This window comes from Telopea speciosissima, chromosome 10, assembly GCF_018873765.1.
Source record: "Telopea speciosissima isolate NSW1024214 ecotype Mountain lineage chromosome 10, Tspe_v1, whole genome shotgun sequence".
Classification (NCBI taxonomy): domain Eukaryota; kingdom Viridiplantae; phylum Streptophyta; class Magnoliopsida; order Proteales; family Proteaceae; genus Telopea; species Telopea speciosissima.
In genome coordinates this window covers 53,913,390-53,925,960 of record NC_057925.1, presented here as the reverse complement: position 1 = coordinate 53,925,960, position 12,571 = coordinate 53,913,390, and the positions used below count along the sequence as shown (strand labels likewise).

The following is a 12,571-nucleotide window of genomic DNA, read 5'->3' as shown; positions in this document are numbered from 1 at the left end:
ATTTCTTGTTCCATAGAGTTGACAAGGTAGGACATGACAAGAAAATTGAAAGTCACCCACTTGTCAAGAGTAGAACCAGCATCAGATGGTTTGGCGACCGTTCCTGTGATATAGCCAGAAAGACCACAGGAACCGATAGCAAAGAGGCAGGAGAGAGACCACAACAAATAATTGCTTCTATTCAGTTTAATGAAGTTAGTCTAGAACGGAAGGAAATCACGCTGATTCGTGCCTTCGGAGCCAGAGGTGGCTGTGGTAATGTTGGAATCTCTTGGCATGGTGGCTGGTTATAAAAAAAATCACCGGGAAGATAGAAAAAAAATTCTGCCGAATGGACTTAAGTCATCAAGAGCCCAAAAGCCCCTTGGTGGGAGTCAACTCACCACCAAGGATGGAGAAGGGAGTCGGGGAACAAGAAGAAGGTAGAAACCCTTCCACAAAAAATAAAGGGAGTGGCGGAAAAATTGGAGAAGGGGATTGGTGGAAGTGGTGGTGATGGCTGAGAGTGTGGGGAGGCGAGAAAGGGGCTGGCGGAAGTGGGGGAAGGAAGCGGAAGGTGGAGGGGAGGCGGAAGAGAGGCTGCAGGTGGTGGTTGGTGGCGGTAGGGACAGAGTTCGAAGAGACCGCAAGCACTAGTGCGAGGGGGTCGAAGGCCCCAAAAAACAAAAATAAATAGTGGTGGGGCTAGGGCTCGATCGCAAGAGAGAAGGAGAAAAAAAATCAAGAGGAAATCATCTCCAAGATCTTCGGATTGATTCCCGCTCTGATGCCATGTTGGTGTTAGAGTTGTTAGAATATCTTGTACAAGGGTAGTTTTGTCATTGTCCTGTTATAAGACATGACCAAGTAGTATTTTTCCTTTTCTTGTTTTATTTCTCTTTACCTCCCTAGGGAGGTCTGTGTAATTTGGAAGAGTTTATTAATGAAGTAATATGTATGTTGAGAACATCTTAACACACATAACCGATTATTCTCCCAACCTTTTTCTTCTTCTTCCTCTCTTCTCTTCTCCCCTTCTTCTCCTTCTAGTTTGCTGTAAATCTCCTCTCTTAATAGAATCGATCCATCTTCAAGTTTTAACTTGGTAACAGAGCTGAGTTCTCTGTTTTGAGAGTCGGCTAAGCTCAGTGTTTTGTCTTTCTCCTCCCTTTGGAACCCTAAAAGGATAGAGGTTCCACTAGGGGCTGTCTAATGTAAAGTATTACATCCCTTGGAGTTCCATTCTTTGAACCAACATAAAATGGAGGGACTGTAGATGCTGCCGAAGAAGTTTGAAGTTCAATGTTTTGCTGCTCCAAAGGTACCGCTAGCTCTGTTTCTACTGTTTGTTTGATTCCTATGGGCAGCCAACACATCGGATGGTCATTGGTTGATGAGAATGGAAGGTTTGCATCTTGTTACATTTGATGGTTGTTAGTTGAAGTTCTTTTGAAGTCTTTTTTGGATGTTATGTGGTGAATGACTACTCTGGAATGAAGTTAGGATGCACATGAGGTGTTTGATTTAAGTCCTTCTTAAAGATTTATCTTCTTTTTGCTGTTGGAACTTGGGACTGCTTGAGCAGTGTGTTGTTCTCTTTGTTTGCTGGTTTTCTTGCTTGTGTGTGGGTAGAGGTCACTCCCCAGTTATGCAAGCACCAATCTGTTTTGTTGAAGTTTTTTTTTTTTTTGGTACCATGTCTACTGTATCTGGGGCTGATTCTGAGGTCAGTGGACCAATTTCGGTTAGTAGTCTCCCCACTATGGCTTCCTTTGACAATCCTAATGCCCAAATATCTGTTGTGAAATTGGACAATACCAACTACTTGGATTGGTCCCATTCTGTGAAGTTGTCCCTACACAGGAGGGGAAAGTTGGGATACATTACTGGCTCTATCAAGGCTCCTGCTACCACTGATCCAGGCTATCTCAAGTGGGAGACTGAGAACTCAACTGTTATGACTTGGCTAATATTCTCTATGAAACCTGAGATAGGTAGGAGGTTTATGAGTAAGGCGACTGCGAAAGATATCTGGGACAGTGTCTCCAAGGTTTTTGATAGAGTTGGTGATGCAGCAAAAGTGTATCAAATCCTCCAAAAAATATCCATATAAAACAGGGTAATAAGAGTATATTTGATTACTACAACACTGTTATTAGCTTTTGGGAGGAATATGATTACTATAACAACCTCCAGCTGTCCAATTCATATGATGAGGCAAAGGTCTATAGAAGCCGAGAAAAGGAAAGGATCCTTATTTTGCTTGGTGGCCTTAACCCAGAGTATGAACCTCTTTGCTTGCAAATCTTAGGGACATCTCCCTTTCCCTCTGTGGATGAAGTATGCAGCTATTTGCAAAGTGAGGAAACCAGGAGAGCAACTATGGATATTGCACCATCAACAGAGAGATTTGCTCTTGTTTCTAGTTCCCATGGAGACTGGAAAAGTTGGGGAAAAGGCCAAGGGCCAACTCGTGGAGATCACCGTGAGAGGTCTAAATGTGATAAATGTGGAAAGCTTGGACACACCAAGGACTAGTGTTGGGATCTTTATGGGCAACCCCCTGGTATGCATGGTGGTTCATCTAGTGTCCGTGGAGGCATGCAAGGGGGAGCTAGGGCTCACTCTGTGACATCTGAGTCTGAGACATCTGGACCCCAGCCTGCTCCTGACTCCATCTCACAGGATGATATTGCAGCCCTCCGCCGGCTGGTGTCTCACCTTGGAGGGTCAGTTACTGGTTTTACCTCTGGAGGGTTGGCTACTTCTGCCTCAGCTCTGCAGGTCTCGTCTGCTCCTTCTACTGCACCCACTTAGATTATTGACTCTGGAGCCTCTGATCACATGACTGGTATGTCACAGTATTATGATTCCTACTCCATTTGCTCTGGCCGGGACAAGGTAAGGGTTGCTGATGGTTCCCTTTCTTCTGTCTTTGGTAAGGGTAACGTGAGAGTTACTCCTTCTATTTCCCTTGAGTCTGTCCTTCATGTTCCTGATTTTGCTACTAACCTATTATCAGTGAGTCACCTAACCAAATCCTTAAATTGTTGTATCACCTTCTTTCTTTCCTATTGTCTTTTTCAGGATTTGGAGGTAAAGAGGGTTATTGGCAGTGGGATTGAAAAAGGAGGACTATACCTTCTTGAACCACGATTACCTGATCAATCTACTGCTGCAGCTTATGTTTATGGTCGGAGTGACCGTAGTACTTTGGAGTCTGTAATACTTTGGCATCAACGTTTGGGTCGTCCCTCTTTTGTTGTTATGAGGAGATAGTTTACCCCACTTGTTTACTTCTTTTCCTTCTTCTTATGTTTTTCAGTGTGAATCTTGTATTTTTGCTAAACATTGTCACACAACTTATCCTTATCATGGTAATAGATCTACTGCACCTTTTTCTCTTATCCATACTGATGTTTAGGGGCCTTCTCCTACTACTTCTTTGACTAGATTTCGTTACTTTGTTTCATTTGTAGATGACTATTCTAGGTCTACTTGGACTGTTTTGTTGAAACAAAAGAGTGATGTTTGTGATGCTTTTAAGGATTTTTATCAACTTATCAGTACTCAGTTCGGTACTCGAATCCAAATTGTTAGATCTGATAAGGGGGGTGAGTACATGTAGGGGGGGCTCCACCAGTTCTTTACTGATCATGGCATAATCCACCAACTGGCATGTGTTGACACCCCTCAACAAAATGGGGTGGCTAAGAGAAAAAACTGCCATTTGTTGGAAATTACCAGGGGTCTTCTCTTAGGTATGCATGTGCCTAAGACTTTCTGGTCTGATGCACTTCTTACCGCTGCCTTTCTCATTAACAGGATGCCAACTCCACTCCTTCGCTCCAAATCTCCCTTTCCTCTTCTTTCTCCTCAATCCTTAGTCTTCTCCTTGCCTCCAAAAGTCTTTGGTTGTGTTTGTTATGTTCATTTCAACAAATCAGCCCGCATCAAGCTTGATCCCAAAGCTCTCAAGTGCAGCTTCTTGGGCTACTCTAATTCAACCAAAGGGTATAAGTGCTACCATCCCCCTTCCCGAAGGCGACTTCTCTCCAAATATGTCACCTTCTTAGAGTCTATCCCTTACTTTTCTTCCTCTCAACATCCTGTTCAGGGGGAGAGTACTAGTAGTGAACAGGATGCTGATGTCATTCCTTTTCTATCTCCCTTGCCTACCTCCACTTCCCCATTCCTATTTGATATTGGAAAATACAAAGAAGTGGATGTTGTTGATGATGCTGATGCTGATGGTGTTGTTGATATTGATGCTAGTAGTGGTGGTGATGCTAGCAGGAAAAAAGAATACATGGGAATAAAATTCAAAGATGTTGTATTCACAAGAGGTGAATGCTTGTTGAAGGGAAAAGGAAAGCAACCATCGTATGAGTTGAAGGGAGAACAACCCTGCCAAAACCCCTCTTTGGATCCCCATCCTGCGTCTCATCCTCCTCAGTCAGGTAATACTTTTCCTTCTGAATTAGATCTTCCCATTACTATGAGAAAGGGGAAGAGAGCCTGTACTAACCCCATAGCCCAGTTTGTTTCCTATGACTCTATTTCTTCTCCAGGTATTGTCTTTTGCACTGCCCTTGAGTCTTCTTTCATTCCCAAAAATGTCACAGAGGCCTTATCCGATCCAAAATGGATGCAAGCAATGTTAGAGGAAATGGTGGCTCAGGAGAAGAACAATAATTGGATACTAGTTGATCTTCCCAGGGGGAGAACTCCAGTTGGATGGAGATGGGTTTATACAATCAAGTATAGATCCGATGGTACAGTGGAAAGATACAAAGCTAGGCTGGTTGCAAAAGGGTATAGTTAGGTGTATGACATTGACTACCAGGAGACTTTTGTCCCTGTAGCCAAGCATAACTCAATCAGGGTTCTTCTTTCAGTGGCAGCCAATAAAGATTGGCCAATGTACCAATTAGATGTGAAGAATGCATTTCTTCATGGAGGTTTAGTAGAAGAAGTGTACATGCAGCCTCCACCTGGTTTTAAGTGTCCCTCAGCTGAAGGGAAAGTGTGTCTCTTGAAGAAAGCTCTTTATGGCCTCAAGCAGTCTCCTAAGGCCTAGTTTGAGAGATTTAGACAAGCCATCCTGAAGAATGGGTATTATCAGAGTCAAACTGACCACACCTTGTTTATAAGGAGAGGTAATGGTACAGTTACAACTCTCATTGTCTATGTTGATAACATTGTGGTAACTGGGAATGATGTTGCTGAGATAAACAGATTGAAGTCTTATCTGGCTAAACAGTTTGAGATCAAAGACCTTGGACTCTTGAAATACTTCTTGGGTATTGAAGTATCTAGATCAAGGAAAGGAATCAACATCTGCCAAAGGAAATTTGTCTTGGATCTTCTTAAAGAGACAGGCATGATGGGGTGCAAACCAACAACTTCTCCCACTGATCCAAATCATAAACTTGGTGATGAATGTGGTTCTTCTCTTATAGATGCAAGGAAGTACCAAAGATTAGTTGGGAAACTAATCTCTCTCTCCTTGACTCGACCAGACATCTCTTATGCAGTTGGAGTGGTAAGTCAGTTCATGCATGTTCCTAGGATTGGACATCTGGCTGCGGTGTATCGCATCATTAGATACTTGAAATCCTGTCCAGGAAAAGGTCTTCTATTTGTCAGACATGACCATTTGTAGATTGAAGGCTACACAGATGCTGATTGGGCTAGTTCAGTCTCTGACATGAGATCTACTTCTGGGTACTGTACCTTTGTGGGTGGTGAGCAAGAAACAACTAGTTGCAGCTAGATCCAGTGCAGAGGCTGAGTTTAGGGCCATGGCTCATGGAGTGTGTGAGCTTATATGGCTAAAGAAACTTCTTCAAGACTTGAGTTTTGAAACTGAAGAGCCAATGAAACTTTAATGTGACAACAAAGCTGCTATAAGCATTGCCCATAATCCAATTCAGCATGATCGAACCAAGCATATTGAGGTTGATCGTCACTTCATCAAAGAGAAGCTGGATTCTGGGTGCATTTGTACTCCCTTTGTGAAGACAGGTGATCAAGTAGCAGATATCTTCACCAAGGGCCTCACTCCTAGTCTATTTAGCACCTTATTGTGCAAGCTGGGAATGTATGACATTTATTCTCCAGCTTGAGGGGGAGTGTTAGAGTTGTTAGAATATCTTGTATAAGGGTAATTTGTTCATTGTCTTGTTCTAAGACATGCCCAAGTTGTATTTTTTCTTTTCTTGTTTTATTTCTCTTTACCTCCCTAGGGAGGTTTATGTAATTTGGAAGAGTTTATTAATGAAGTAATATGTGTGTTGAGAACATCTTAACCCACATAATCGATTATTCTCCCAACCTTTCTTCTTCTTCTTCCTCTCTTCTCTTCTCCCCTTCTTCTCCTTTTGGTTTGCTGTAAATCTCTTCTCTCTTAATAGAATTGATCCATCTTCAAGTTCTAACTGTTGGAACCGCTTCCTCTAAAAGGCCGACCTTGTAGGAAAGGGAGGAAACAATATGTATATCATACAGGAGCTCCAACATGGTGGACTATCCAAAGGGGGACACGAGTGGATAAATAATTTCAACACCTGCCCGCTCGCAGAGGGACTCGATACCGTGATCCCTGCCTGCTCTGATACCATGTGGAATTCTTTGAATGTGGCTTATGTACAATGTGTCCACAGCCTCTTTGTTTATAACTAGATGAGGAACATTCCAGAATGGATACAAATGACAATAATACCCCTAGGACAGAATTACCCTTGTACCCATTACATTACAACAGTTCCGATAAAAAATAAATAAATAAAATTGTTTATTTATTCATTTGTTTCATATCTACTAACAAATAATATTTTTAGTGTAATTTATTAATATCCGTACAACATGAATATCCGCTCATATGCTTGTAATCTCTACTTGTGTGACCTGACTCATTTGTAATTGGTGCTCTATAGGATGTTTGTAGCACTCTTTATAGCATGCTTCTCATTTGTTATCATCGGAGGTTTCTTATTCTTCAAGTTCAGGTAATCTTTCATCTCCACTTGTGGAATATAATCTTGGTATTTACAATCTAGATCTTTCCAGCAAATTTGGGACACTATTGTTTTTTATTTCAGAAGCAAGTTGTCTATGTCCCCTACTAGAGGTGTTGACTCTCCTAGAAATAGGCTAATTGTTGCCTCTTGGGGTCTACCCCACTCATTCTAGGGTGGGTGTGGTTTTATTTTGTTGTATTTGTTTTTTTCTTTTCCTCTCTTCCCCTTCTTTGGGGCCCTTTCTCCTCTTGTTAATGAATTTTTATTCTCCGCAAAAAAAAAAAAAAAAAAATGAATACCCTACCACAGCCTTGGGGTCTCTACATCCCAATCATTTAAAATCAGAATTGTAGCTTTGGAAAATGTTTCTTTTACACATTTGGCTTCCGTATATTATCCCTATCTCTGGAGGACTATATTTTCATTTCAGTTTGTTACTCTTCCTATTGGTGAAACCCATAATATATTTGCTTATTTATGTTAATTATCTTTAATTGTTGTTCTATTCCCTCTAAATTTAACCTTTTGTCTTAATAAGTATTTCAAATGCTTCTCTCACCCATTATTGCGGCCAGTTCAAGAATTTGTTTAATGATCTCTAGTAATAATGACTGTAATCTGGTTCTTCTTTTAATCATCTCTTAGTTATCATTTTCAGTGTCTAATTAGCATGTATTCTGTGTTGGATATTTCAGGGGTAGCACACAATCTCTAGAGGAGTGCTTTTGGGAAGCATGGGCATGCCTTTGTTCATCATCTACTCACTTAAAGGTAAGGCACTGTCTCATACTTACTAGAGATTGATGCTTCATGAAAATATTCCTTTTGCATTGCTAATTTTATTGCAGGATAAGGATACGATTTACAATTCCAAAACCATTTGCGTGTTGCACTGCAGGAAAAAACACGTGTTGAACGCATACTTGGTTTTGTGCTCACTATATGGGGCATATTATTTTACACCCGGTTATTGAGCACGATGACAGAACAATTCAGGGTAAGTTATGTGTTTTGTTGTATTTGTTGGGGAAAAAAAAAAAAAAAAAACCTTAATTTTGAGAATGACATTCTCATGAGTAGCATCCCGACAGAATAATATGCAAAAGATCAGAGAAGGAGCACAAGTACAAGTTATGGAGACTGATCATATTATCATTTGCGGAGTAAACAGGCATCTGAACTTTGTACTGAAGCAGTTAAACAAGTATCATGGGTTTTCTGTCCGTCTTGGTACTGCTACAGCTAGGTAACTGGTTCTTTAGCTATCATTTAGAGCCCTCATTAGTATGGTTAATTTGACAAATTACCTGTATTTTCATTGTTCTAGCTTCTTTAATTCCTTTGGTGCGGCATTTATGGACTTCCAAAGTCTACCATCAAAGCCATGGAATCTCTTTTCTGTGCCTTCCTCTGGAAAGGCAAAGAATGTTCCAAATTTCTTCACCCCCTCAGTTCGAAATCCATCTGTCTCTACAAAAAAGAGGACGGTCTTGGCATCGTAGAATCCGTGATTCTAATATCACTGGTATTCTCAAGTTACTCTGGAAAATTTCTACTAAGCATGACTCCATCTGGGTCAATTGGGTCTATTCCTACCTTCTTAAATCTGAGTCAATCTGGACAGCTCCAATTCCTTCTGATTCTTCCTGGGTCTGGCGCAAAATCCTCCACCTTCGCCTCTTTCCCTTAGAGCTACCATTTCCAAGATTGCTGATGGGAATTCTACATCCCTCTGGCTTGACCACTGGCATCCCTTAAGAGCTCTCCTTTCAGCTGTTGATGCCTGCTCGGTCTACTCCTCGGGTATTCCAAAATCCGCTAAGGTTTGTTCAATTATTACCCATGGCTCTTGGTCCCCCTCTCTTCCCCCCCTCCCGAGTCTCTCCCTGGTCTGGGCCTCCCTCCCCCCCACCCCACCCCCCCAATCCTCCACCTCTGACCTGATCCATTGGCTTCCATCTCTTAATGGCCTATTCAGTTCTAGATAGGCTTGGAATTTTGTTAGACATAGTGGCCCCCTTGTCCCTAGGCAGTTGGCACAATTTGGTGTGGTTTAAAGGTCACATCCCCCTGTCACAGTTTCACTATCTGAGAGTCTTTACTCTTTACCCAAAGCCTTCCCACCCAAGATTTCCTTCTACACTGCAACCTTTCTGTTTCCCCTTCGTGTACCCTTTGTTGGAATGGCTCTGAGGACATTGACCGTCTCTTTTTCTCTTGCCCTTTTGCCTATTAAGTTTGGAAAAAGCCTTATCCTCCTTCTAGCCCTGCAGTAGGAGACCCCTCCCCTTCAATAGGGACTGACTTTGGATGGATATGACGTTCTCCGGTAGTTCTATCTATGATGTGGTCGGCAAGCTTGTGTTTGGTGCTACTATTTCTCATATTTGGATGGAGCGCAATCTTCGAAGATGGACTTCCAACTCCCGCTCTGGGACTTGTTTTGTATAGCCCCCCCCCCCCCCTTCTCCTGCTCTCCCTTTTGGTAATTAATTATTTATTCATAAAAAAAAAAATTTCTCCTTTGTATATTTTACAGAAGGCAGAGAATTCTTCTTTTGTCTGATCTTCCAAGGAAGCAGATGGACGAAATTGCAGAACATTTTGCCAAAGATCTTGACCATATTGATGTCCTTACAAAGAGGTTAGGCATCTGATCTATTTCTTTGGACAACTTATGCAAATATCTTGCACTAAGGACACATTCTTTTCACTACTACTGGACTGTTCAACCTTTTTCTCCTGAACTAAAAGAAAAGCAATGGAATTGAAGGGGTCAGGAACTGTCATGAAAGGTGGTTTGTCTCTTTCAACAGGCAGGAATTACTGATCACAGCCTTTGATGGTTGCTGAAAAGATCACTTGAAAACCACAAAGAACTTCCTTGATCCTATTTGCAGCCAATTGTTAGGATTGACTTTCTTATTTTGAATTGGGTACTCAATTTTGTGATTCGACTCATGAAAATTTAACAACTCTTGAGTGCTTAAGCCCTTTCCCAAAAAATTGAAAATAGCAACTTAAGAATTAGTTAATTAAATTATAATTCCCAAAATTGGGATCCCGCATGACCTGACAGTGTGCTGGTAAATCGGCCAAAACTTTCCTATTCTCTTTAAGCTTTTCATCTTGGTTGATTTTCTTGGTATAAAAATCCAAACTCAATTTGTAATACTCTAGCTTTGTAAGCTGGGAAATTTTTTCTTTTTCTCTTTTAAGTTTTCCATCAATTGAAGCTTCTGTTGGAAATCTTCCTTGCATGAATTCAAACTGATTTTCTAATACTCTCATTTTTTGATATTTTTCTGTATTAAGTTTTCAAATTTATGGGTAAATTACACGTCACCCCCTGGTTTTCATACGAAACTCAAATCACCCTCTGGTTTTTGAAAATACTCAAATCACCCCCTGTATTAGACCCCAATATGACAAATTAGTCCCTACCGTTAGTTTTATGTTGTTAAGTGATGATGTTAACCAGTTAAATAAATTAAAATCCCTAAACTACCCTTGATTTCCAAACATAGATTTTGAAGGGTAGTATTATAAATTTAATTCTAATGTTTTAGTACAAGGGTAAAATAGTCCTTTCACACCAATAACTAACAGCAGACTAACACCGTTACTGTAGAGGGGGACGAATGAGTATTTTCAAAAACCAGGGGGTGATTTGAGTTTCGTTTGAAAACCAGGGGGTGACCTGTAATTTACCCAATAATTTATTATATCCATCCTAGCAAAGCAAGAAAAGCATCCATGGTCATCTTTAAATACTCTGGGTTATGCTTGGGTATGTGACTGTAATTCCTAGTTTAATTGGTTTCAACTTAATGGAGGATTTGAAATGTAATTTGTTTTTACATTTTATGATTGCAATTCTCCATTTATTTTATTATTTTGCAAAACTTTGTGATTCCTGGCTATGTCGTATGATTAGCAAATTTACTTCTACAGTTGCAGTCTAAGCCTAACAAAATCCTTTGAAAGAGCAGCAGCAGATAAGGCACGTTCTATTATTATATTGCCAACAAAGGCAGACAGGTAAGGTTTGTTAAACTCACAGGTATTCATTTCATTTATTTGAGGACTCTGATGTGCAGTATTATAAATCAAGATCTAGAATATGTGGGAATACCTATTTCATTTACAGACTGCTGTCGTAGAGGGAGGTGGTGGTTTTTTATTGTGTGTGTTTGTGATAACACTTTTGCCCTTTAAAAGTCTAGCTACATGAAGTTCATCTTAACAAACCGATATGTTTTAGATGCCGATTTCTATGTTGATGGCCTGAGTTGTTGTCCCTCCCCACCAATATATATATATATATATCTTTTACATATTTGTCTTTGTTTGCGAGGTTAAGTACCTGGGGGTGATTCTTTTTTTTGATTTTGAGGCTCAAATGAGTGTTTTTTTACCTGATTTTTTTTCTGGGAGCCTATTTGTGACATTTTAAACATAATCCATCAAGTATATCACACCAAACAAAACAAAAAAAACTCAAAATGGTACTTTTGGTTTTTACCCAAGTTTACTAGTAAATAATTTTTTGAATGGTGACAAGTCAAATGGGCTGTGAAGAAGTGCCATATAAATAAACTGGGTGTTGCAGAGAAGGGAAAACTAGGAAGGATAAAGTGAGGAATGACCATATTAGAGTTGCATTGGGAGTAGCTCCGATACATGGCAAAATTAGAGAGTTGTTTGAGGTGGTATGACCATGTTCAACAGAGGCCTCCAGATGCCCCAGTTTGGAGGAGTGACCTGATCCTGATTGAGGGTACCAAAAGAAATGGGCAGGCCTAGGATAACTAGAGGAGAAGTGGTGAAGAAGGACATGCTTAGCCTAGGCCTTGTTTCTGGTATGACCTCAAATAGAGCTGATTGGAGAGCTAGGATCCATGTGGTCAACCCTATTTAATTGGACCATAATATTGTGATGATGTTGTAGTACACGCCATCTTCGAGGCCTAGAGCGGAATGTTGGGAAGTTAAGAAGCGGTACATAGCTAAGAAGGGATGATGCCCTATAATTGTGCGATGTTGTATGCCCCCCCCCCCCCCCTTTTTACTTCTTTACTAATATTTTACTGACTCTTCTAGGATCCATGTGGCCTACCCCATTAAGTTGGGATAAGGCTATGATGTTGTTGTTGTTGTTGTGACAAGTCAAATGGGACCATGATATATGTACAAGTTAATCAGTTTACATACATTTTTTGGACCTAGTACATGACTTTGTATCATCTTTTGTCAGTTATTGGTTGTGTTACAGACTTGCAGCTCTCAAATTATGACCATCGTCTATCTCTTAAAACCTTTTTTGAAGGGAACGTTTTATATTTTTCCTTTTGCAATTAACTTATTGAGTCTTCAATAATTGATCAGGTATGAAGTTGATACAGATGCATTTCTCTCTGTATTAGCCCTCCAACTCCTTCCAAAAATTACTTCTGTTCCCACAATTGTTGAGGTATGTTAATTCTGGGATCTTTCAATTGAAACAAAAAGATTTCTTCATTCCTCGTGTGCATAGTTCAAGCCTAGTTTTGTGTAAAAATCTGAATGCA

General features: G+C 40.5%; 1 protein-coding gene across 8 annotated transcripts in view; it reads left to right on the top strand.

Moving 5' to 3' along the window:
* The window catches only part of LOC122642782 (putative ion channel POLLUX-like 2), an 83,001-nt gene that overhangs the window by 25,447 nt on the left and 44,983 nt on the right, over positions 1-12,571 (top strand). For 6 of the 8 annotated variants that reach the window (XM_043836364.1, XM_043836368.1, XM_043836363.1 and 3 more), the window contains 7 exons: positions 6,918-6,989; positions 7,697-7,772; positions 7,900-7,998; positions 8,093-8,247; positions 9,541-9,645; positions 10,956-11,042; positions 12,390-12,474. In XM_043836364.1, the coding sequence (XP_043692299.1) occupies positions 6,918-6,989; positions 7,697-7,772; positions 7,900-7,998; positions 8,093-8,247; positions 9,541-9,645; positions 10,956-11,042; positions 12,390-12,474 (679 nt within the window). The remainder of the gene's footprint in view (positions 1-6,917; positions 6,990-7,696; positions 7,773-7,899; positions 7,999-8,092; positions 8,248-9,540; positions 9,646-10,955; positions 11,043-12,389; positions 12,475-12,571) is intronic. The other 2 variants (XM_043836367.1, XM_043836366.1) reach the window with 2 other exon arrangements.